The 27494-nt window shown below is 36.4% G+C and overlaps 1 protein-coding gene across 1 annotated transcript in view; it reads left to right on the forward strand.

The window, feature by feature from the left end:
- The first annotated feature begins 1765 nt into the window (after nucleotides 1-1765).
- The window catches only part of LOC148953091 (ras-related protein Rab-24-like), a 66730-nt gene continuing 41001 nt past the window's right edge, over nucleotides 1766-27494 (forward strand). Inside the window, exon 1 of the mRNA XM_089087524.1 lies at nucleotides 1766-1901. Within this exon, the coding sequence (XP_088943650.1) occupies nucleotides 1767-1901 (135 nt within the window). The 5' untranslated portion in view covers nucleotide 1766. The remainder of the gene's footprint in view (nucleotides 1902-27494) is intronic.

Genomic DNA, 27494 nt, shown 5'->3' on the forward strand with positions numbered 1-27494 from the left:
ACACCATGCCTATTTTCAAACACCGACGCCATGATTTTGTGCAGGGAGAGAGGATGTTCGGCCTTTTAATTTTCAGGGAAGTGTGTTTGTTTCCATTCCACGTTCTGTTGCCGTGATTTGGGCGTGATGTGTGAAACACATGTTTGATCTCCCGTTCAACCTGTTGCCACCTCAGTGACAGCCGTTAAAAAGATGACGACGACGTAAGAACAGCAGTGAAATCTTGGTTATTGGAGCCGGCGGCAAGTTCTTATAAAGACTTTACTTTATAATTAGTTTGAGAGGTATGACAAGTGTTACGAAAAACTCGGTAGCTATAACAAAAAATAAAGTAAAGTATGCACTTTCTGAAAACAAGTTTACTTTTTGAAATAATCTTTCGTTGTGTACCTGTGTGCAAACGGACCATAATTAAAAAACACACCTCGTACATAGTGTGGCCAGCAAGCTGCTTCAGATAAACGAATATGAATAGACCTGATACAACAAACAATTGATCAAAACCAGAAGATTTTTCGAAAACTAGGAAGTAAAATTGGTCTTAAAGAAATTTGAGTAGATGTTAAGTTAAGGGAAGAGATTTTCATATTATGGCAACATTTTAACATGATTGAACAGTAAAACTTTTTCAAGAAAACATTAGACAATTTTCTATGTGGTTAAAAATAAAGAATGGCCAGATTCAGAACAGAAATTCCAGGTCAGCTTTTATTTTGCAATCTTGGCCTTTACAATCAGATTAGTCTAAGAGCGATTTTATCAACTTAAAGAAATCAATTAAAAACCTCGGCTTTTGACCATTTTAACACATCAGAAGACAAGCCAACGTCGTTCTTCTAGGTAAAATGTGTAAACTTTAAAAATATTGTAGCCCATAATCGGTCACAACATACTAGTACAATAAAACTATAGAGGAAGATTTAAGCTATTCCTTAACAAGTTACCAAACAAATAACCCCAAAGGATATTTGTAGTTTTGCTTTAGAATCTAATTTGGAAGAAAATCTACCGAAACTTTATTTTGTCTAATGGGTTCTTATGACTGTAACAGTATGTGCAGTCCCTAAATAAAGAATCTTCCTGAAGCTGATGCTCATAAAAATTTACCTCTGATCATTTATAAAACAAAAGTTACTGATTAGGATGGCGGTAGGATCCATTTAAAAAGAGCTGGCACGAATAATCAGCAATGATAATTCAATTGCAGCGTCTACTAAATAGAAACCAATGAAACAACAAACTTTAACTTTTTGTTGCTTTTGCCTTTAGAAGCTTAAATAAATTTTATATCATTTTAATTTGCTGACAATAAGTAGTAAATTTGCCTTAGCCTTAGTAATTTAGCCTCTTGCATAATATGATTATTCGTTTAGGGTTTAGTAGATAAAATGATACAGCAGTTTATTAAAATCAATCACTCAAAGGCTCTATTTTTAATGCTGGAATTTAGTTTCCTATTTGTAAAAGGAGACAAGAAGAGTAAAATTTTCACAAATGGTTGATTTCTTGGTAGTCTAAATGATTTTGACCTACTGCATTGTTTCAACTGTTTCAGGCTTCACTTTCCTGAACCTCATGGTCTGTTCCTAATTTCTTGTTAGGCTCAAGTTATGGCAACTTTGAGTTTTCTGCCAAATTGCGTTCTACCTGCAAAAGCCAGGTGAACTTTCTCAGTTCACTTTCTGGCGAATAAAACGTTAAAAGCGAAAAAAGTAGATTTGTTAATTCCGACGCAACTCTGCTAAAATTTTCAAATCAAGCACATCATGTGCATTATGGAGTCATCAAAATTGAGGACTATTGACTTGAAAGTCGTTTTACTTGGCAAAGAGGGTACCGGAAAGACTTGTATGGCAGAAAGATGCATTTCTAACAGATTTTCGAAACGTCAGTATGAACCTGTGAGTTCTGTTGTTGAAGATCAGTGATTTTCAATAGCCCTAGTGATAGATTGTTTCATATAGGCCTAGGCTAATCAAAGTTTTCTAATGGTTGTTGGAAGGCTAAATGTTCCTAAGATGGACAGAGGCTGGTGCAAAAATAGGCCAGTTTAGTCCTCTCTCACCAAAAGAAGATAGTTTAATAACTAGCAAGTGACTAATAATTGTCAAAAAAAAGTCTTGGTTGTAGGCTATTACCCCTTCCCAGCCATGATGCCTGAGATATTTTGCCAGGGATGCTCCTAGGGTTAGTAGAGGCGTGTGTAAACTTAGGTTAGCTTTGCCCCCTCCCCCAAGAAGGAGATAGTTTATAAAATAGCAAAAGACTAGGCTAATAGTTGCTTTAAAAAAAGTTTTGGGTAATGTTTATATTAGCAGACTATTCAGGTAGCTAAGAAAAAACTTAAATCTACAGAAACTGCAACAAATTAAATCAATTTGCCAAAGTCTGCAAAAGTGAAAAGAAAACTATCAATGTAGGCCTAAATTAATCAAAAATAGTAAACCATGATGATAAAACCTATAGCCTAATTATTTTGACCTCTTTACTCATAAGGTTTTCATGCTAAACGCATAAAATCTAATCCATTCTTCAACTTAACCAACAACTTGAGGTCAGATTCAAGCAAATATCCTTGCAAAGTTCTTACTGGATAAATTAAGCCCATTCCACTGCTCTATCCTACCCATCAAAGTCCAGAAAATTCCAGTATTTGGTATATTCCAGCTCCTTTGCTCTCACAGCAATGGGAGCACTGAATTATTAAAATTTGTATAGTAGATGTAGCCTCATCTCTAATATTGGGATTCCTTGCAAGATGTCAGTTGCATTGGTAAAATGTATATTTACTATCAATGAAACATTAGACAAGTTGTTTACCAAATTTTAAGACCTCTTGGCTGATATTAGAAAATTAATAGGTGAATAGATAAGATTGTTCTCAAAGAATGGGTAAAACCATCAGTTGAACCAACACAATGCATCTCCATGGTAGTCCCACCATCATCCAAGGAAAAGCTTGAGTATGTGGAAACTTTCTACTCTAATGACTAATGATTAGATCATCAGACTTCTTCAGTTCTCAGTTAGATATATTATGAACAAGTATTTGATTCAGCCAATAGAATAGCTTTAATAAAGGTCCTTTTCTTTTATGGTATATCAGATAAATACATTAAAGTGATTTTGTTTTTAAGCAGAAAAGGTTTATAACCAACAAAAAATAATAAAACCTGAAGCAAAGCTTGATTAATGCTATATATGAGAATTACATTGCAGTAGTTTTGCCATCAGGCAACAACATTGTTGGCATAAGGCTGGTGTTTAGAATCCAAAGTGTTGTCAATAAGAGCCTTTTTGTTTTTGCCTTCTTGACTAGCCTTTGCTCTTATCATTGCATTGATGTCTATTTTTGAGTCTTGGTCATCAATGCTCACCTTGTTTCCTATTGGCATTTGACAATTGGGCTCATTTATAGTCTTAAAATAATTTGTGTTTCTGCTGGTAGTATTTTCTTTGAAAACCAGGGGTGTTGTTTGGGGGGAGGGCAGTTGCCCCCCCCCCAATAATGCAGAGAAAAAATATTATATATCCCATGCCCCTTGAATATCCAGATATGAACTCCTCTTGTCCTAGTGTCAGAGTAGATGTGATCTTACAGATTCTCTAAAATTATCATATTCTTTAGATCTTTGTGACTCCATCACTGTTGTTGGTATATCTTGTTTTATAGGTAGACAAGGGGTATAAGTTGAGTGATTTTGTAGTCCATCCTAGGAACCAATCTTATACAGATTACTTGTTGATGAGTGTGAATTGTTTTCTGAATCAGTTAATTTGAAAAACAAAGTTTTTCTGACAGAAGTAAAGAACAAAATTGAAACTTAAAACAAACAAAAATTATTGCTTCACAGTCTCTCTAACATATATCAATAATAGTTAGTTTAATAGTTAATTTAAAAAAACAAAGTTTTTCTGACAGAAGTAAAGAGCGAAGTTGAAACTTAAAACGAACAAAAATTATTGCTTCACAGTCTATCTAACATGTATCAATAAAACTAGTACAAATAAACCAACTAATTATATTTCCCTATGTTTGTAGGATTAGAAAAAACTAGTGCTTTACTGAAAACACAAAAACCAAATATAAAAAACAAGAATGTTGACTTATTTGTTATAAGTGAGTACATAGCCTGACAACAAAAACTAATCTATAAAGCTTTTCATAGTCTTACACCAACTGTGATATCAGTAGTTTTCAGTGTACAATTAAAGTTATCTTCAAAACATACGCATAAAAATAAATACTTTTTTAATAAGCATAAAGTCATTGAACATCATACAGAAATATTGGATTGATTTATCAGGTAACATTTTGGTCCACCAGCTATAATACCAATAGTGAGTAATAAACAATCTTGAATTGTAAGAAATGCACTTGAGTATTACTCAAAATGAAGATCAAATAATCCAAGATATGAACTCAGGAAATCTGGTTATTTCTCTCCATACAACAGGAAATTTCAAGTTACAATTAAACTTTAAATTTAGTTTATAGTCATAACACTATCAAGATGATTTCATGTCAAGCTTATCTACCAACTAATCATGACATATCCTTTTCAGAACCAAAACAAGAGCCAATCATTGGACTAAACTATTGTGCAGAAATGTTAGCAAATTAAACAAAAAGAAAAGTTAAGCAATAATCCTAAAATTCTTTATTCTTATACTATAAAAAGTGTCCTTCATTGGTTTGCTTTTATTGTACCAAAACTCCTGTTGTTTTGTGTTTTCAGTAAAGTGCTGGTTTTCTATATCCTGCAAATGGAGAAATATAGTTAGTTGGTTTATTTGTACTAGTTTTATTGATATATGTTATATAGACTGTGAAGCAATATATTTTGTTTATTTTAAGTTTCAACTTCGCTCTTTACTTCCCTTGGAAAACTTTAAATAAATATATTAATCTTTGCCCATTTTCAATTTAAATTTAATGCAGAAGCAACACTACAATGGTCTTTTATTTTTTTTTCGGGGGGGGGGGGGGGAGGGATCCCTCTCATATACAGAATAATTTCTGTTTGTTCTAAGTTTAATGTTGCTCCTTACTTTCAGTTGAAACGACTTTTTTTTAATTTAATTTTTGATCATTTTGCAAATAATGCCAAGAAATCCATGCTACACAAAATGGTGTACACGATTTTTGAAGGTGGTCGACATTGACAGTTAAAAAAGAGTAACTATTTTTCTAAAGAGGTTTCTAAGGTTCCCCATCCTCCCTAATTTACAAATATATAGCCCAAAATAGTTTCTAAAGTGTTACATTTTCATCATGCTTAGGTATATTTCATTAGGATTAAATTAGCTTCCATTCTTGAATGTTTGGGGTATAATTCATAAGTACCTGTGGAACTTACATCCCTTTTCCCAGAGACTATGGAGGGTTATGTCATCACCAAAATCATAGTTATTGGACCTTATTCATAAAATACATTTCTATTCGTGTGTTACGAATTATTGAGTTAATGAAAATTTCTATTATAAAGAGTGAGAGCATTAAACTATATTTGGTGAAGATGAACTTATCTGAACAGGAGGAGGGGAGAAGGTACATCAAGGAATAGTCATTTTAAGTTTCGAGAGTCTATTATTTGGTATTCTATGTATTTTTCCTCTTAAGAACGCTCGATATCTTAAAAGCCCTTTTGCGAGCCTCAACGTAAGTGTCGTTTTTATTGCTATAGTGCACTTGCGGATGATAGTGCTGAGAAGAAATATGCAGATATGAGCAATACCTTTCAAATGAGCCATTGGAAATCTCTAAGAAGTTCTGGTAGCCCACTAGTCCAAGCTTTTTAACTTGAGACATGACACCAATAGTGCCATCTTTAGTGCCATTTGACACTTTCAGATGATGAAATTTATGGGGAAAATGTAGATATGAGACATAGCTTTTATATGAGCTATTAAACATCTTTCTATGATGTTTTGGTAGCCTGCTAGCCCCACCAAATGGCACAGAAGTGTCATTTTTAGTGCCATATGGCACTTGCAGATGGTGGAATTTATAAAAAACTCGTAGATATGAGAAATAGCTTTTGAATGAGCTGTTAAACATCTCTATGATGTTCTGGTAAACAGCTAGCCATTAAAAAAAAAGAAAAGAAAAAAAAAGCAGGAGACAGATCAGTGCTACCAATGCTACCCATGCTACCCATGATTTTCCTTGTTGTTCAGGGTAGGGGGCTGTAATTTACCTTTTTAAATGTTTTCAACTATGCTGATTACAATGTTACTCTTTTCATTTTGATCTGACACCGTTTTTCAAGGGGTTTCAGGCTTTTTTTAAATCACCATAAGTTTTTTTTTGCAATAAATTTTTACTTTTAAGACGAACCAAAATAATAGTTACCATTATTTAATCAGTGTCAGAGGGCAATTTTTTTTTACTAGGTAGTTTTTTTCTAAACGTATTTTTTAACTTTTGGTTACTATGGGCTTTTGTCTGGTCTTAACTAGGTTGCAGCTACTGCTGCAACCATGATAAGAATTGGCAGAGTGTCATATTTTGTTGCCTCCGAGCATTTATTGAAGTACCGTAATGGATGTCATCACTGTGGTGTTTCTTGGTTACAACTCTGTCTTCTTTTCAAATTAATTAAAAAAAAATTTCCACAAAATAAGTTTTTCAAAGAAAAGTAAAGAACTCCATTAAACCAAAAATGAGCAAAAATAAATTCAAATAATCTACCAAGCTTAAAACTACCACAAATCAGCATCAATAAATAAATGAAACCCAAAACAAACAGAAATTACAATAAATCACCAAGTCAAAATCAAAATGAGCAGAAATTAACATGAGTATGGCTCAAAACCCCTATGCCTTCCCAAGGCCAGAACATAATTTACACTTGAATGAAAAAAAAATACAAATGAATGTGCTTTGTCAGTTTAATATACATATACTGATATTTATTAATCAAAATGTTAATATTATTTGATTTATTAAAGTTATAAAAGTAAAAACATTCATATTTTTTTCAGTAAAGTACAAATTATGTTCTGGCCTTGGGAAGGCATAGGGGTTTTGAGCCATACTCATCTTTACTATAAAAATGCCAAGCCTTCCAATCACTTTTGACTGTTCAAAAGGGCACTAGCTCTTTCAATTTCCAATCAAATGAACCCTTTTTGAGTTTCTACAACAACGCTTTCTGTAAACACCTAATACGCCCCCAGGGCATAAATTAAAACCCTTGCCCTGAGGGCTGGGGGGGGGGGTGTTGTCATCCTCAAAGACCTAATTTCCAGAACTTTAAACTACGTTGAAGAAAATTGCTATCTCAAAATTTTTATTGGACGTGTTTGGGGAAATGGTGGCCATGGAAGGGGTGTTAGTTGCCATCCAATCACTTTCGACTATTAAAAAGGGCACAAGCCACTCCAATTTCCAATCGAATCAGCCCTTTTCGAAGTTTCTACAACAGCTACTTCGATACAAAGTGCCGTTGTCTAAAGAAAAAAAAATAATGCATTGTGCCAACATAGTTCTTTACTTAACCAGCGCGATTGCGCTGACTATGATTGACAGCGGCCTCGTGATTCCATAGTCTGTTCTCTTCAATTAGCCAGTTTTGACTATTTTGGCCATCTGTTTTTCAATTTGTTCTGCTTTTATTATCGATGTGCGAAGTAGTTCCAGAAGCCGCGCCGAAATTATATTTGTCGTCGGTGGACGCAATTATGCTCGGCAGCGGTGCTCTATTGAAAACTCATGGGTGGCGCGTCGGAAATGGATCGCCGTTTGATCTACTTTTGTAATTTTTTTGCTTGTTTTTTAAAAGTTCCAAAAACTGAATTGGTATCAGTTGTTTTCAGAATTCCTTCTAAGCAAGTGTTCTTAGGGTCGACAATTCCTTTTCAGCTTCATTACCAGTATCAAGGCTCGAAAAAAAAAAAAAAGGACGAGACATCAATCTTAACATCTCCCAAACATTCTTTTAATCCAAATGATCGAGACTGAGACCTTAAACTGCCTGGAAATTGTAAAAAAAAAACTGACAAAATATGGAATTTAAAATTTAATTTAAACTAATCTCTAAAACTTAAATCAAAATAAATCTACTTGCACCATGTCTGGTGCATGAAACCCCAAGGGAGTTCGATGTGTGTATCTTGGCTACTACATGTCTGGATTTCCTGGTCGTCATACCTGCATTTCACTTCTTTCACTACCCTATAGCTATTTTGAAATTCCCCGAGGTCTCTTCCCTTCATTACAATTAGAGGCAACGCTATAGTGTTGCTCCAATGTTTTATAATGCTCCAGTGTTTCATTGTTTATTTATTTTTCCCTGAGGCACTTCATATGGAAGGGGTGGTCGTATAAACTTCGGAGAGGGCTCATAGGATTGGAAATTTGAAGCTCGAGTGCCATTTTAAGAGTCAAAAGGGATCGGAGGGCAACTAGCTCACCCCACAACCTTTTTCCCCCAAAAGCATGTGATAAAAATTTTGAGATAGCCATTTTGTTAAAAATAGTTCAAATATCAGGAGTGCTTGTATAAACTTCAGAGGGGGCTCATTTGATTGGAAATTGAAAACTCTAGTTCACTTTTCAAGAGTCAAAAGAGATCGGAGGGCAACTAGCCCCCCCCCCCCATGCTCTTTTTTCCCCAAATGCAACCGATCAAAATTTTGAGATAGCCAGTTTGTTAAAAATCGTTAATATATCAGATAAACAACACTCCAGGTTTGACACAACCCCCAAGAGCCCGGGGGCAGGTGTTGTAAGTTATGTCCTGGGGCACATAAGGTTTTTATGGAAGGGATGGTCGTATAAACTTTAGAGGCGGCTCATTTGATTAGAAATTGAAAGTTCTAGTTACCTTTTTAAAAGTCAAAAGTGATCGGATGGAAACTAGCCACCCTGTTTTCCCCAAATGTGTCCAATCAAATTTTTGGGATATTCATTTTGTTTAAAATAGACCAAAGATCATATAACAAAAACTCCGGAATTTACACAATCCCCCAGAGCTCGGAGGCAAGTGTTGTAAATTATGCCGCAGGGGCATGTCCGGTATGATTCGAACCCTAGAAAAGTGGACGGAGGCTCTAAAATTTTAACTTTTCGTTACTAAAAATCGAAAACGCGTCCTTTCCTATCGAGGACCGTCTGGTAATGCACACACCCACCTATTCTGTGGTCTCCAGCTGCAAGAAAACTTTAACCTCAAAGAAGAAAAGATTTATGACCACGTGTCTGAAAACTTGCTTTAGTCGGAGAAAAAAGGTAAGTTTAAAAAAAGTCTCATATTTAAGTCATTTGTTGTCTTCTCAAAATTTTTCTTTTTGGATACGCCTGATTGGTTGGTGCTCAATGTAAGGGAGTGTGAATGGTCACATAACAGGTGCTAGAATTGCAGAAAATCTTAATTTTCCGGAAAAGGTTTGAATGGTCCGCTAAGGTTCGAGTTTTCTTCGCTCTCAGATCCATAATTTTAGCATTTTGGGGAAGGCTTAGATCGAAATTTTAATGAAAGAAAGTGATGAATTTAACATTTTCAGGCCAGTAGCAGCTACTAGTTCTCTTCTAGAAAAGTGGACCCTGTTCGAAAAGTTTTGGACGGTTCAAAATGACAGAATTTGAATTGCCTTTTTATTGCCGTTTCGAACCGTTGCCGACAGGTTCGAAAAGGGTTCGAATAAATACCGAACGATTTTACTTGAAAGAACAGCATTCCGGAAGGTTTCGAAATTTAGGAAGGGTTCGAATCTCGAGTTTCTTTTTAAATTTGCTACATTGTTTTCTCTCCTTATCCTTGTGCTGAAGCTCATTTTTCACAATTTTCCTATCCTCAGCAGAAAATAAGTGTTGTTAAGAATGTAGCCCAGTGAAGATTAAAAAAGATTGACCCACTTTGTATGTAAAAGAAAACTTGCGTTAAAGGTTACTGAAAACGTATTTGACTTTGACTTTATTGAGTTTGTTGTTTCTTATCTGTTTTTATTTCAGGCAAACTAGACTTGGGAGAGTTGCTGCCAGTGGGGCCACCACGGAAGATGAAAAGGAACCAAACTTTCCAGCCAAAGTTTATAACACCTACTAACACTAAAGGATCAAAAGATGATAGCGACTGAGAAAAGGAAGTGAAACCTGAGAAAAAGCGAAAAACAAAGCACAAAAATTTGGCACCTCAGAAATATGCACTAGCCCGAAAAAAGCCAGTTCCAGGGAAATACGTTCTTGCTCCCGTAGAAGATTCCGAGTCAGAATTTGACATGGCAGCTGTCGAATGGGAAAACAACATGGACACGGAACGTGAAGATGTTAGCTTTGCAGAGAGTATAGATGGTAGAGCTTCACAAGTGAAGGAGAAGAGAATGAAAAAGACACCAGCAACTGGACGAGGAGACTACAAACTTATGAAAATTTCATCTTGAAGCAAGTCGTTTAAGATTACCTCATGGGGCCGTCCGGGATGAAATTAATAGCAAAGAAGTACTCGATTCATTTAACGACGTTGCAGAACCATATAGTCAAGAAAAAGGAGGATGGGTTCGAAGTAGAGAACGAGAAGAAACAAACGAGGGGCAAACTTCGAGGACCTTCTTACCTAAGTCAGACTGAGGAAGAAAAACTGGAGCAGCTTATTTTGTGGAACCAGAGATCTGGTTTCCCATTATCAAAAGCCGACCTGCTTGATACAGTGAAAATTATGATGGAACAAGCAAACCAAAGGGCTTCATCAGAGACTGGAAAACCGACCAAACACTGGTATTATTTCTTTCTGAAACGACATCCTGCAATTTCCAAACAAAAACTTGAGAATGTTCATGGAGGGCGTTCTTATATAACCCTCGAAACGATCGAAAACTGGCGACTCAACCATGAAAACTACTTGAAAGAAACAGGGCTTGGAAGAGTTTCTGGATCCAGCTCTTGACCCCGAAGAATATGGAATGCAGATGAAACAAGTTTTCTGTTCCTTCTTCACGGAAAAATGTTCTTGCAATGCGGGGCCGCCACCAAGTTATACAGAACACAGGCGGAAAAGAGAAAATGAACCTTACCGTTCTGTCTATGATCAATGGCGCTGGTGAATATGCAAAGCCTTTTATCGTTTACTAGTACAAGTAGAGAAAAGTGCACAAAAGTGTTGCGGACGCTTGTCCAGACTCCATGTATGCCTCTGCGTCAGAGACTGGTTGGATGCGGGGCCTGAACTTTTTTGAAAGTATGAAAAATGTTCTGGTTTCTTACCTGAATCGAAACAAAATCCAGAGACCTGTACTCATATTTCTTGACGGGCATGCCTCTCATAGTACGATTGAACTGAGTGAACTATGCGAAGAACAAATTGAATTTGTAATACTGCCGCCAAATGCTACGTTTATTCTGCAACCTCTCGATGTTGCCGTTTTTAGGAGCCTGAAGGAATGATGGAAAGAATTTTTGAGGAAAAAAGACTTTGAAGATGGAGTCAGAGACCGTCAACCAAGGCTTGAAATAACCGAAATAAGTTTTGCATCGGTGATAGCAGAATTCGTGCCAAACAATATGAACAAAGAGGCAATCAAAAATGGATTCCGCGCTTGCGGCCTATACCCGTGGGACATAGCCGTGATTGATTTTGAGAAGCTTGCACTGCGTATCGAGTCACCTAACGACACTATTCTTGTCGTCAACATCAACGATATTCAGCAAAAAATCGCAGTCCTGACTCAGATCAACTTGTTCAAGCTTAGGAGCGCACGATAGGAGACGACAAAGTTGAATAAGTTTGGAATGTCGCCCGTATGCAGTTGAACTCAAAGCTGAAAGATGAGCGCCTCCTCCAGATTTGGATTAAAATGACAGGGCAGAATGCTTTACAATCACAGAAAGGCACAGCTAGTTCAAGTGGTTTTTTCTCCCTACCTAGTCAAAAAGAAGATGGACCTACCTCATCTACCTTACCAGGTTGTGAGACAGAAACCTGGTCTACCTCTCAAACTGAGACAGAAACCGGGCCTACTTCATCCGTCTCCCAAACCTGTGCAAATGAAACAGTGACCGAACCCCCGAACTCACCAGTTAGTCAAGAAGAAAACCTTGATACTAGTCTTCTCATCTGAGCCAGATATCCCTGTGGGCGAGATCTTCAAAGGTGACAGTGCTGAAGAAGGGGATGGCAACGCTTCATCAAGCTACACCAAAACCCGATGGCAAACTCCTCAAAAGTTGGCTCCTCAGCTCGCATAATGTCTTGGACTGCTGTTAACTCATAAGAAGGCTCCTGTGATTACTGCCGAGAGGAGGCGAGTATTTCATCAACATCTTACGAATGAAGACTTTCGAGACCAGACGAACAAAAAGCAGAAGCAGCCGTCTAAGCGTCGCAGTATGTCAGCTAGGAGTAAAGAATTCGAGTCTTCATCCGTCCAGTTAAACATATTGCTTAGCGACTTGAACTCAGACACCGTCCCAGTGTCTCACAGTCCCAGTGAGAAAGGCAGTCCCAGAGCCAGTCAAAGTTGAGCTGGAAAAGTACTATCCAGTTTGGTTCAGCGGAAAGAAAGGTGAAAAGGGTTGGTTTATTGGTCGAGTGATAGGCCTAGACCTCCCCGACGAAGGACAAGTCGATCTTAAATTCATGAAGGGGTTGTACTTTAAAGAAGAAATCCTCAAGTGGCCTAAGATTGACAACATTGCTGTCGTTGCCGAAGAAATGTTGTTTTACGGAGCTGTCGAACTAGTCGGATCTGATCCATTCCGCTTCAAAAATACTAAAGACATAGAACTAGCCTATGTTAGCTTTTGCCAAAAGTTTTGAACTGTGATTCAGCTGTACCTATTTTGTAATTTTATCTGAATAATTGAAGTAAATAACCGCAATAAAATTACTTTTGAACCATTAGGGGTATAAAACATGGGGGTTCGAAAAGTTTCGAACCCCCAAGTAGGACGTTTCCGGTTGTTTTCGAACAAAAATTCAAACACCCCGGCCACTTCTTAACGGGCTCGAATTATTTCAGAAAATGGACCAATTGTGCATTTTTACAACTTTTTGAGCAAGCTAATTAGCGTAGAAGCGTAAAAAAATATGATACTCGTGAATGGTTCTTTTACACGGTGCGAAACCATTTTTGTCCTCAACACGTTAGATGTTGACAAGAGAAATGTGAGAACTGCTCGGATATCCATTTTTCAAAAAAGGTTCGAATCATACCGGATGTTACCCTATAAGATTTTATGGAAGGGTTGGTTGTATAAACTTTGGAGGGGATCATTCGATCGGAAATTGAAAGTTCTAGTTCACTTTTTAAGAGTCAAAGGGGACTGCAGGGCAACTAGTCCCCGTGCCCTTTTTTCCCAAAACCCATCCGATCGAATTTTTGGGATAGCTATTTTGTTGAAATAAGTTCCAAAATCAAATAACGAAAACTCCGGAGTCGACACAACCCCCGAGAGCCCGGGGGTAAGTGTTGTAAGTAGTGCCCTGGGGGCAAAAAGGTTTTTATGCGAGGGTTTTTCAAATAGTTCAAAGATCATACAAGCCCGACCCCACCCCCCCCCCCCCCCCCTAAGAAAATTTTTTAAGGATATTTTATTCCAAAACTTAAGGAAGCTGACCCGTGTCCTTCGATGGCCTGATCTCCCTCTCCCCCCCCCCCCGAAAAGAATACTTCCCGATGATAAATCGTGAGACCTGACCTCTGGTCCTCCCTCCATGGCGCGGTCCGCCCCTACCAAAAAAAAAACGCATTAACGATATTTTATTCAAAATTATGGGACCTGAGCCCTGGCCCGACCTCCCCCCATAAAAAATGTATATACGATTATTATTCCAAAATTCATGGGAGATGACCCCTGGTCCTCCCTCTATGACCTGAACCCCCTCCAAAAAACAACTTATCAACGATGTTTTATACCAAAAATCATGGGAGCTGACCCCAGGCCCTGCCTCCATGGCCTGGTCCGATCCCCCTTTCCGTACGAAAAAACTTATCAATGATATATCATGGGAGCTAACCCCTGGTCCTCCCTCCATGGCTCGAACCCCCCCCCCCCCGAAAAAAAAATTATTAACGATATTTTCTTCCAAAAATAAAGGAGCTGACCCCTGACCCACGCTCCATGGCCCAACCTCTCCCCTAAATAAAAAAAAACTTAACGATTCTCCATTCCAAAATTCATGGAACCTGACCCCTGGTCCTCTCTCCATGGCCCGAACCCCCTCCAAAAAACAACATATCAACGATATTTTATACCAAAAATCATGGGAGCTGACCCCTGGCCCTGCCTCCATGGCCTAGTCCGATCCCCCTCCCTGACGAAAAAACTTATCAATGTTAAACATGGGAGCTAACCCCTGGTCCTCCCTCCATAGCTCGACCCCCCGCCCCCCCCCCCCGAACCCCCTCCAAAAACAACCTATCAACGATATTTTATACCAAAAATCATGGGAGCTGACCCCTGGCCCTGCCTCCATGGCCTGGTCTGATCCCCCTCTCCATACGAAAAAACTTATCAATGATAAATCATGGGAGCTGATCCCTGGCCCTCCCTCCATGACACGTCCCCCTCCAAAAAACAACTTATCAACGATATTCTATTCCAAAAATCATGGAGCTGACCTCTGGTCCTTCCTCCATGGCCTGAACCCCCCCCCCCCAAAAAAAAAAAAATATTAACGGTATTTTATTCAAAAAATCATGGGAGCTGACCCCTGACCCTCCTTCCATGGCCCGATGCCCCACCCGCAAAAAAACTTATTAAAGATATTTTATTCTAAAAATAAAGGGTGCTGAACCCTGGCCCTCCCTCCATTGCCCGACCCCTCTCTAAAAACCTAACGATAATTTTTCCCAAAGATCATGGGAACTGACCCCTGGACCTCCCTCCATGGCTTGATCCCCCTCCCAAAAAACAACTTATTAATGATATTTTATTCCAATAGTCATGGGAACTGACCCCTGGCCCTCCCTTCACAGCCTGACCCCGACCCCCTCCCCCCAAAAAAATATTAACGATATTTTATTTAAAAAATCTTGGGAGCTTAACCCTGGATATTTTATTCCAAAAGTCATGGGAGCTGACCCCTGGCCCTCCCTTCACAGCCCGACCCCGACCCCCTCCCCCCAAAAATATTAACGATATTTTATTTAAAAAATCATGGGAGCTGAACCCTGGGCCTCCCTCCATGGCCCTCCCCCCCCCCCCAAAAAAAAAAAAAAACTGGACAAAAACTTATTAACGACATTTTATTCCAAAAGTCATGGGAACTGACCCCTGGCCCTCCCTTCACAAGCCCGACCCTACCCCACCCCAAAAAATAAAATATTAACGATATTTTATTCAAAAAATCATGGGAGCTGAACCCTGTTCCTCCCTCCATGGCCCATCCCCAACCCCCCCCCCCCTAAAAAAAATAACAACTAATTAACTATATCTTATTCCAAAAGTCTTGGGAGCTGAACCCTGGCCCTCCTTCTATGGCCTGACTCCCCCCCCCCCCAAAAAAAAAAAACGGAAACAAACTTTCTAACGATATTCTGTTCCAAAAACCAAGGGAATTCAGTTTAATTTTATTAGCTCTTTTCAAGGTTGTTCAAGACACCTATAGTTTTCACTACAAACAAGAGTTAGGTTATTGTCTCTTTCTCTAATGGCAAAAGCATGATGCCTGCTGTGTATTTGGCGCTCAGTTAAAACGAATTGCACTACAAACAATTACTTTTGTACTAATTACAACATTGAAAATAAAATGAAAATTGCAGTAAAAGAAAATCTTTAGCTTATGAGCTTTTAGTAATTAATGTCATTATATATCAAATATTATTAGTTGTTGCCAAGACCGTTCAAGATAAGTATAGTTTCACGACAAACAAAAGTTTGGATACTGTCCCCTTCCCTAACTATAGAAGTCTGAAACCTGCTGCGTAATTGGCACTTCACTGAAAACGAATTATATTATAAACATTTTCTATAATTACAGTGAAATAAAATCTTGAACTGATGATCTTTCAACAAATAATATAATTATCTATCAAACATTCAGTTTGATTTTATTTGTACTTTCCAAGACTGTTCAGGACACATATAGTTTTCAGTAAAGCGCTAATCATGCAGTAGATTTTAGACTTTTACAGTGAGAGAAGGAGGCAATAACCAAACTTGTTTGTAGTGATTTTTGTTCGTTTCAAGCTTGATTTGGATATTCAATTTAAGTTTCACTCGTTTTAAGATTTTTTCTTTCATTTATGTTAGTACCTATTGTATGTTTTTTTTGCTATGATTGTTTATTTAATTTCTGTTCGTTTTGGGTTTCATTTATTCTTCATAGTAATTTCTGGTCGTTTTGAATTTGAGTTCTTGCATGTTTCTATTCCTTCTGATCTTAAGTTTAATCTGGCCAGTAGTATCGCCATTCTGCTTCCGAGCAGAGCCCACCCCCTTTAAATCCCGATCCGGACACTTTTTTTAAGCATTTAAGAGGTGCAGGTGTTATGTCACCTCACTGGAATACGAACGGTGTCCTATTTCCGTGACCAGGTGCTTCAGTATTTTGAATCGGAGCGTGGTCGGGATATTTAGCAAGTAGTAATAAATGGAGTTACTAGCTCCTTGTGCAATGTGGTCACGGGTTCTATTAAAGGGAACACGACACACCCTCGCGCTTTAAATAGGATAGGATTTTAAAGTCATCCCTAGGAAATTAACGTGGGGTTTCTGTGAGATCCCTAGGAAATTAACATGGGATTTCTACCGGCCCATAGGGAGGTTTACAAGTGGAGCTTCTAAAGCTTTGCGCCTGTGCAACGCCGTCACCTGTTTCCAGGTGTTTCATTATTTTTCAGTATTGGCAAGATTCCGAGCGCATGCCCTAGCAAGATTCCGATTGGCTGGCTGGATTCCGGCAACATGCCCTGGCATGATTCCGAGTGCATCCCTAGGAAAATTAACATGGGATTCCTGTGACAGCCCCAATATTTCCCTTAGCAACAGCCATTTTGCATATTGTCTTTCTATCCTCCCATATAGGAGTCTAGACCTCTATTCTAGAAGATACCCAGGATTCCAGTATTTCCCCTAGCAACCGCCATTTTTGGCATATTGTCTTTCTATCCTCCCATATAAATGTCTAGACCTCGATGACGCAATTTTATGTAACTCTGCGACAGGACCCGTGGGGAATCCCCGCTTGTAACTTAACGACATCACACACCTTACGCAATGGCAGCACACATCTTACGTAATGACAGTGCATACATCACTGTCACATAATACTTTTTGGGATTTTATGTTTCGCCCGAAACGTTCAACGCATTTTTATTTCTTTTAACTTAATGGTGGCACACACTATATGTAAGGTTAGTGCATCTTACGCAACGACGGCGTACATCTTACATAATAACAGCGCGCACATCAGTGTCACATAATACCCTTTTTGACATTTTATTTTTAGCCGAAAAATACAGAGGGTTTTTCTTCCTTATTCTTTATTTTTTTTTTTCTTTAGTTCTTTGTCCTCGCTGGGGACTTGAAAGGTCAATTTCCTTCCAATGGTTCAGCACTCCAACCATCAGGACTAAACTGCTATTCCCGGTATTTTGTCCTACTCATTACATTCTAAAATTAACCTATTGCGCGTCATCTGAGATTTCCCCATTTTTCGCACACGCTAGAATGTCGTGTTTACAGCCAAAATTTGGCACGCAGTCGGAAAACATCTATTTCCAGAAATTACACCTCTTCATTAGGTAATGCTTTTTCAAGCAAATATGCTTTTTCAATGCAAATATCTCAAGATATTTTTAGTAATACACGGGAAATGCATGCTTAAATTATGTAAGCACCTAGGTATTAGAGACGCATCCTAAACAATAAATCTAAAGGATTAGGGTTATTGTACATAAAAGTCTTATTCATTAAAACAAATTTACAGCAATATTAAAACACAGAAAAAAGACTTCAAAAACACGACAAGCAAAGAATAAAACGTGAAAAAGCTTATAAAGAATAAAGTATAGGCAAAACGAGCCATGCATTTAAGAAAACCACATCCTAGCAATCATTTCCAGAGGGCAAGGTTGATATTAGATGCAAATTTTTAGGCACTATTGAGGTATTTACGAAAATGCCTCCGTTTTCATTGAGCCATGACTATGTATATTTCAAAGCTTCATGACAATTCGCCCCACCCACCCCGCCCCCCTCCTCACTCTAAGAAATTCTCAAGCTTTTCCCCTCTGAAAATAAGCTCATGAATTTAGATTAAACACTGTTTTTACTTGAACTGCGGAACTCAGCATTTCATTGCTAGAGTGTGATATTCCAAGCAATTCACGCCACAATGTTACAATATTACTGCTGTGTGGTGCCCTTTGACATCGCCCCATCACCCCCAAGACATTTGTCAGACATTTCTTGTTAAAAATTATGCCTCAATCCAGTGATTCAAGTTTTTCACAAGCCAGGCTTATCATAATAACCTCCAAAACTCCACACCACCATTGCATTACATACCTCCCCCTCCATCATCCACGTGGCACCCCCTCCCCCAGGACATTTTCAACCTTTTCTCGCCAAAAATAAGCTCATGAATCTAAATTAAACACCGTTTTTTACTTGAACAACGGAACTCGGTATTTCATTGCTAGATGCTCCAAGCAATTCACGGCTCACTGCCAACTACTACTGCTCTGTGGCACCTTCTGCATCGCCACATCACCCCTAACACATTTTTCAGACATTTCTTGTAAAAAATTATACTTCAATCCGGTGATTCAAGGTTTCACAAGCCAAGCTTAACATAATTTCCTCCAAAACACTCCACATCACCTTGACATTACACCCCCCTCTATCATCCACATGGCACCTCCCCCCCGGACATTTTCAAGCTTTTCCCACCAAAAATAAGCTCATGAATCTAAATTAAACACTGTTTTTACTTGAAAAGCGGAACTCAGCATTTCATTGCTATAGTGTGATGCTCCAAGTAATTCGCGCCACAAGGTCGCACTATTACTGCTCTGTGGCATCTTCTGACGTCGCCCCATCACCCCCAAGATATTTATTAGAAATTCCTTGTTAAAAATTATGCCTCAATCCGGTGTTTCTTGTTTTCGCAAGCCTAGCTTATCAGGATAACCTCCAAAACACTCTACACCACCGTTGCATTACACACCTATCCCTCCATCATCCACGTGGCACCTCCAGGAAATTTGTACACTTTTCTGACCAAAAATAAGCTCATGAATCTAAATTAATCACTATTTTTTATTTGAACAAAACTTGGCATTTCATTGCTACAGTGTGACACTCTAAGCAATTCACGCCACAATGCCAACTATTACTGCTCTGTGACACCCTTTTACATCGCCTAAACACCTCCAAGACATTTTTCAGACATTTCTTAGTACAAATTATACTTCAATCCGGTGATTCAAGTTTTCACAAGCCAAGCGTATCATAATAACCTCAAAAACACTCCACACTACCTTGGCATTACACACCTCCTCCTCCATCATCCACATGGCACCCCCCCCCCCCATTAGGAAATTTTCAAGCTTTTCCCATCGAAAACAAGCTCATGAATCTAAATTAAACACTGTTTTTAATTGAACAGCGGGACTCGGCATTTCTCTGCTAGAGTGTGATAATCCAAGCAATTGACGCCACTCTATTACTGTTTTATGGCACCTCTGACGTCGCCTCATCACCCCCAAGACATTTCTTGTTAAAAATTATTCCTCAATCTGGTAATTCAAGTTTTCGCAAGCGAAGCATATCATAATAACCTCCAAAACACTCCACACCAGCGTTGCATGACACACCTCCCCATGACAACCACGTTGCATGACAACCACGTGGCACCCCCCCCCCCCAGAAAATTTTCCCACCAAAAATAAGCTTATGAATCTAAATTAAACACTATTTTTTCAAATTTCTCTTGGAAGTAACTGCTTTTTCTTAATAGTAACAAATATTTTCTAATAGCAACAAGTTTTCCGTCAATGATAACAAGTTTCTCTTAGAAGTATGGAATGGTTTTCTTATCATTAACAAATGTTTTCTTCGAAGTAACAATTTTTTCTTTAATACTAACAAAATTTTACTTAATATTATCAAATTTCTCTTTGAGGTAGCAGGTTTTTTCTTAATAGTAACAATTTTTTTCTAGTATCAACAAGTTTTCTGTCAAAGATAAGAAATTTTTTCTTAGAAGTAACAATATTCTGTCTATGCTAACACGTCTTTCTTAACACTAACAAATTTTTTCTTCGAAGTAATATTTTTTTCTTCATACTAAAAAAGTTTTCATTATATCAATGTCTGTTGGAAGTAATAAGTTTTTCTTAATAGTAGAAAATTTTTACGACCGGTGCCCTGTTTCCGTGACCAGGTGCTTCAGTATTTTTAATCGGAGCGTGGTCAGGATATTTAACAAGTAGTAATAAATGGAGTTACTAGCCCCAAGTGCAATGCGGTTCTATTAAAGGGAACACGACTCACCGTCGCGCTTTAAATAGCATAGGGTTTTAAACTCATCCCTAGGAAATTAACATGGGATTTCTGTGACATAGGAACCTATTGCGCGACACCTGAGATTTTCCCATTTTTCGCACACGCTAGAATGTCATGTTTGCAGCCAAAATTAGGCACGCAATAGGAAAAAATCTATTTCCAGAAATTACACCTCTTTATTAAGTAATGCTTTTTAGGGATTGATGCCAAATAATATTGATGACTGCTCTCAAGATATGTTTAGTAATAAAAAGGAAATGCAGGCTTAAATTATGTAAACACCTAGGTATTAGAGACGCAATCCTAAACAATAAATCTAAAGGATTAGGGCTATTGTAAATAAAAGTTTTATTAATTAAAGCAATTTTACAACAATATTAAAACACAGAAAAAAGACTTAAAAAACGTGACAAACAAAGAATAAAACGTGAATAGGCTTATAAAGAATAAAGTTTAAGCAAAAACAACCATGCACTAAAGAGAAACACGTCCTAGAAATCATTTCCAGAGAGCAAGGTTGATATTAAATGCAAATTTTTAGGCACTATTGAGGTTTCAACGAAAATGCCACCGTTTTCATTGAGCCATCACTATAAATATTTAACAGCATCGTGAAAATACGCCCCACCTCCTCCCCATCCTAGAAAATTCTCTAGGTTCTCCCATCGAAGATAAGCTCATGAATCTAAATTAAATAAAAATCAAGTTTTCACAAGCCAAGCTTATCATTATAACCTCCAGAACGCTCCACGCAACCATGGCATTACACACCTCCCCCTCGATCATCCACATGCCCTTCCCTAGAAATTTTTCAAGCTTTTCCCACCGAAAAAAGCTCATGAACCTAAATTAAACACTTTTTTTACTTGATCAGCGGAACTGGGCATTTCGTTATCAGATCATTATACTCCAAGCAATTCATGCCACAGTTTCAGGTTATATTTCCTATTGCTCTTATTGTCCTACAATTCCCAGCCATATAGCCTACCAAACCATTACAGACCATTTACCAACATTTTGTAATGTGGTGTCGTGGTTTATCCTGTCTGTGTTACCTCACTTGAAGTTTCAAACTCTATTTTGGAAGTTTCGTCGTTTGAAACGTATGACTCAGGATTTTCCCCTAGTGTTGAGTCGTGTTTTATCTTGTCAGTGCTGCCTATGTTGATTTTTTTAATGTGCACTTTTGAAGTTTTTTCGTATAAAAAATGTGACTCAAGATATTTTTTAGTGCTGTGTCGTGGTTTGTCTTATCAGTATAACAATTATTTACTTAATACTATCAAATTTCTCTTGGAAGTAACAGGTTTTTTTCTTAAAAGTAACTACGTTTAAGTTAGGTTCATTTAACTTAAGTTAGCATGAGCGGTCATGTTAACCTAAGTTGAATGAACATAACTTAAGAAGGTAAGAAGTTTTCTAGCACATAACTTGTTAGCGCAAACATAAAATTGTTACTTCTAAGAAAAATTTCTTATCTTTGAAAGAGAACTTGCTGGTATTAGAACAAATTTGTTAATATTTAGAAAAAACCTGTTACTTCCAAAGGACATTTGACAGTATTAAGTAAAACTTTGTTAGTATTAAGGAGAAAGTTGTTACTCCGAAGAGAAAATTTGTTAGTGTTAAGAAAAACTTGCTATATCTAGCGAAAAACTTGGTAGCATAGACAGAAAATTTTTATTTCTAAGATAAATATTTTGTCTTTGACAGAAAACTTGACAGAAAAAATTCAAATGAATTTACTGAAAAAAATGTGCATGGTCAGTTTAATATACATATGCTGATATTTATTCCTAAAAATCTCAATTCTTTTTTGATTTCTTAAAATTATAAAGATGAAAACATTTAAAACAATGTTTTCAGTAAAGTATTATATTCTGGCTTTTAGAAAGCATAGGGATTCAGAATCCTACTCATATTAATTTCTGCTTGTTTTGAGTTTGACTCTGGTCATTTATTTTAATTTCTGTTTGTTTTGGGTTTCATTTGTTTATGATACTGATTTGTGGTAATTGTGGTAGATTATTTGATTCTATTTTGGTTCGTTTTTGGTTTAATGGAGTTCTTTACTTTTTTTGAAAAAATTATTTTGTGGCTTTTTAAGCTTTTAATTAATTTCTGCTAAAAAGCTTTTTAATTAATTTCTGCTCGTTTTATATTGACATAGTCTTTTTCAGGGAGAAAGACTAAACCTCTTCTAAAGTTAAACAACCATCCATTCCATAAAAAACCTTAATAACCCCTGGCCATAACTTGCAATCCTTGCCCGAATCTCTGGGGTTTGTTTCAACCCCAAGAGCCTTAATATATGATATTTAGACTGTTTTTGAATAGAATGGCTATCTCAAAATTTATATTAGGTGTATTTCAGGACAATACGACGTAAGTGTGTTTGTGTGTGTGTGTGGGGGGGGGGGGTTAACTGCCCTAAAATCACTTTGACTCTTAAAAAGAGCACTAGAGCACCTGATCACCAATCCAATGACCCCCCATCGAATTTTATATTACCATGCTTTCTATAAAAAACCTTATATACCCCCAGGTCATAACTCACAACCCTTGCCCTGACGGCTGTGGGGATTTGTTATCCTCATTGACATAGTTTACAGACCTTTCAAATACTTTGAAAAAATGGCTATCCAAAATTTTAATTGGAAGTGTTTGGGGAAATGATGGGCGTGGGGGGGAGATTTGCCGTCTTATCACTTTCAACCAATACATTAGACACTAGTTCTCTCAGTTTCCAATCGAATGAGCCCTTTTTGAAGCTTCTATGACGAAACTTGCTATAAAAACCTTATATGCCCCAAAGGCATTACTTACGACCCTTGTCCTGAGGGCTGTAGGAGGGTTGTCATCCTCAAAGATATAATTTTCAGGCCTTTCAACTATATTAAACGAAATGGGCATATCAAAATGTTGATCGGAAATGTCTTGAGAAATGATTGGTTGGGGGGGGGGTGATTCTCCTTCCGATTACTTTTGACTATTAAAAAGGGCAATGGTCCTCTCAATTTCCAATCGAATGAGCCCTTTTTGAAATTTTCAAGACAACCCTTTCTATAAAAACCTTATATGCCCCAGGGTATAGCAGTAGTATCGTAGTAATTACCACTGATTACACAAGGAATTACACACCTTTTCAAAGAGCACACGAGATTGTGTAATGCAACCAGACAGGTTTCTGAGGCAAAATCTATTTTTTGGACAAGTGCCTTTAGTCAGGACTAGTTTGTTAGGAATGCGTCGCTGCTAATTAAAGAATAGGATGCTACACTCAGAATTAATTGATTGGCATATGGTGTTACATCATTTACCAAAAAAAATAACTATTTGCGAAAAAGGGTATAGCATTTGCGAATTGGACTGTATGAACAATTTTAATTGTTGATTGAATAATAGGGTTGTGAATGATCCTAATTAATGATCGGATCGTATGAAGGTGGTAAAAAAGGGTTAAACTGATCAACAGTTAAGGTAACACCGAGGGGGATGTTAACTCATAGCTTATTTATTATAAATTTGGAATAGCATCAATCTATGGGAATGGTTAACGATGATAAAATGGTCTTGTGAGTTGCCTACCTTTACTTCCCCGATGTGTACTGTATAATACACAAGTACCGTTTTAACAGTGTTGTCAATATAAAATATGGTCTAACGTTATAGTATACTAAAAAGTTGATACTAATAGAGATGTAGATGTCAAGAAAAGAATTTTAATAATGAAATTCAGAACTACCCGTAGAAATCCTTGCAAATCAAGTAGTGAGGTGTATATGAGTATGAACCGTCAAGGATTATAAGCACCAATGACCCAAACCACCAGGCCCCCCTCCCCCAACGTTTTGGGCCCCCTTCCCCCTTTTTTGGCCCCCCCATCCATTTTTTTTTATTTTTTTTAAGTTTTTTTTAACCTTTTTTTTATTATTTTTTTTAACAAGATATATTTTTTCAACTTTTTTTACATCTCTTAGAATGACATGAAACATACTTAAAACATAAAAAAATCACATTTAATATTTTCCAAATTCAAAATGAGAATAATATAGAAATGTTAGTCGTGACTTTTACTATTAGAAAAATATTGTTTGTAGTAGCACTTTCTTTTTATTAGATTAAATTTTTTTTGGACTTTTTTTGGATTTTTCAACTTTTTTTTCAACTTTTTTTACATCCATTAGAATGACATGAAACATACTTAAAACATAAGAAATTCCCATTTAATTTTTGCACAATTTGCTAGAAGTAACATTTTTTTTCTTAGCAGTAACAAATTTCTTCTAATAGCACCAAGTTTTCCATCAAAGGTAACACATGTTTTCATTATGATAACAAGTTTTCTGTCAGAAGTAGCAAGATTTCCTTAACACTAAAAAATTTTCTCTTCGAAGTATCAAAATTTTCGCTTAATACTAACAAACTTTTACTTAACTCACTCAAATTTCTCTTCGAAGTATCAACATTTCTCCTTAATACTAACAAACTTCTACTTAAAACTGTCAAATTTTTCTTAGAAGTATAGTTTTTTTCCATTCATGATAAAAAATTTTCTGTCAAGTTTTCCTTAACACTAACAGAGTTTTAGTTGCAACTATCAAATTTCTCTTAGAAGTAACAATTTTTCGTCAGTGATAACAAATTTTCTGTTAGAATTACCAAGCTTTCTGTCAAAGATACCAAATTTTCCTTTGAAATAACAATTTTTCGTTTATGATAGCAAGTTTTCTGTCAGAAGTAGCAAATTTTCCTTTCACACTAACAAATTTTCTCTTCGAAATAACAACTTTTTCTCAATACTAACAAACGTTTAGTTAATACTATCAAATTTCTCTTAGAAGTAACCATTTTTTCGTAAGTGATAAAAAGTTTTTTGTAAAGATACCAAATTTTTCTTAGAAGTAACAATTTTTTTTCGTTTATGATAACAATTTTTCTGTCTGAAGTAGCAAGTTTTCCTTCACACTAACAAATTTTATCTTCGAAGCTACCACTTTTTCCTTAATACTAATAGGCTTTTACTTAATACTCATATGTTTTTTAGAAGTAATAGGTTTTACTTAACTGTAACAAATTTTGTCTAATAACCCCAAGCTTTACGCCAAAGATAAAAAATTTCTCTTAGGAGAAACAATTATTCTGTCAGTGGTGACAAATTTTATGTTAGAAGTAGCAAGTATTCTTTCAAAGATACCATATTTTTCTTAGAAGTAACAACTTTTTCGTCTATGATAACAAGTTTTCTGTCGGAAGTAGCAAGTTTTTCTCAACACTAACAAAGTTTCTTATCGAAGTAACAACTTTTTCCTCAATACTAACAAACTTACTTAAAACTATCAAATATCTCTTAGAAGTAACAATTTTTTCGTCAGTGATAACAAGTTTTCTGTCAAAGAGACCAATTTTTTCTTAGAAATAACAATATCTTCGTTTATGATAACAAGTTTTCTGTTAGAAGTATAAAATTTTCCTTAACACTAAAAAATTTTCTCCTTGAAGCACAGTTTACATAATTATCCAGTATGATCATTCCCTATCTCACCCATTATAAAAACCCGGACCGGGGTGCGAGTGCCCCAGAGAACGTAGAAACATAAGCGGTATCAGATCTTTTCACGGGTAGACAAGTCAGATTTCTCTTGGACGCGAAACTTGGCTTCAACGTTGGAACAATAATTTTGAAGAAACTAATTTTAAGTTAATTAATTCCAATACATACATGAAAATCGGTAGTCAGTAGTGTAATGTTATTATTAGATGTTTTTAGGAATTAAAAATAGGTTTCTAAGTCTCAAGTTGGTTTCAAGGGCATTTTGAGAAAGTTTCTGCCAAAATACATGTTCCAGGGTAATTGGACCGCTGAGTGCAGATCAAATGAGAGGAGCTGTTTATACGCGCCGATATATATATATATATATATATATATATATATATATATATATATATATATATATATATATGATATATATATATATATATATATATATATATATATATATATATATATATATATATATATATATATATATATATATATATATATATATATATATATATATATATATATATATATATATATATATATATATATGTATATATATATATACAACGAAAACCTTACGAAATAGAAAGTTTTTTTTAAAAGAAAAGTAAAGGCCATATTAAACTTAAGATCAGTAGAAATAGAAGCCTACAATAATTCAAACTCAAAACGACCAGAAATTATTATTAAAGAATAAAAAAGGAAAGGAGATTAATTGGTATGGCGGTAACACTACATATAATTTTATATGAATGTATATATAGTGGGCTTTAATAATGCAAAAGGTAAATATAACATTGGTTTAAGAATGGAAAGAAAGACAAAGAATAGATTTATGACGATAATCAAGTAAAAAATAAGTTTTATTTGAACAATGCCATAAAAAGATGACATTTGATTATGATATTTGGTGCTTCGCATTGATATTTCAGTTTTAAAAGTTTTATCAATTTTTTCCACCAATAATTAGAACCCAAGTCCTAAAATTGGTCTCAATCAGGAACCCTTATCGCTATCTAAATTCATAAAATGCAAATATTTTCGAACAGGGGTGTTAATTGTTTAAAGCTCATAAAAGGTCTGCACATTTCACATAAAAACATGGATTGATAACAAAATTTGTATTATCTAGGCTCTCTGCTAGAACAGGTAACAATATTTTGCAAGTATACAATTAACTACAATCTGAGATAATCAACATCACAATATGAAAAAAAAATGATAAACTATCCAGTTGCGGATCCAGAGGGGGGGGCGAGGGTTACCCCCGTAAAGTAGTCTAAAGTAGTGTAATTTACATAATTAACGCAAGTTTGCATTCATTAAACTTGCTCCTAACGTAAGTTTATCGGATCAACCTACTTTGCGCCCCCCTCCCCTAAAAAAATCCTGGATCTGCCCCTGAAACCATCACGCCCATTCCACCCGTTATTAGAAGAAAAAAAAATTCCTTATTTTCACAAATTTCATCAACCCCCCGCCTCCTTTTTTATA

Source organism: Artemia sp. Qi Xiang Cuo, chromosome 4 (assembly GCF_049724085.1).
Source record: "Artemia sp. Qi Xiang Cuo chromosome 4, ASM4972408v1, whole genome shotgun sequence".
Lineage (NCBI taxonomy): Eukaryota > Metazoa > Arthropoda > Branchiopoda > Anostraca > Artemiidae > Artemia > Artemia sp. Qi Xiang Cuo.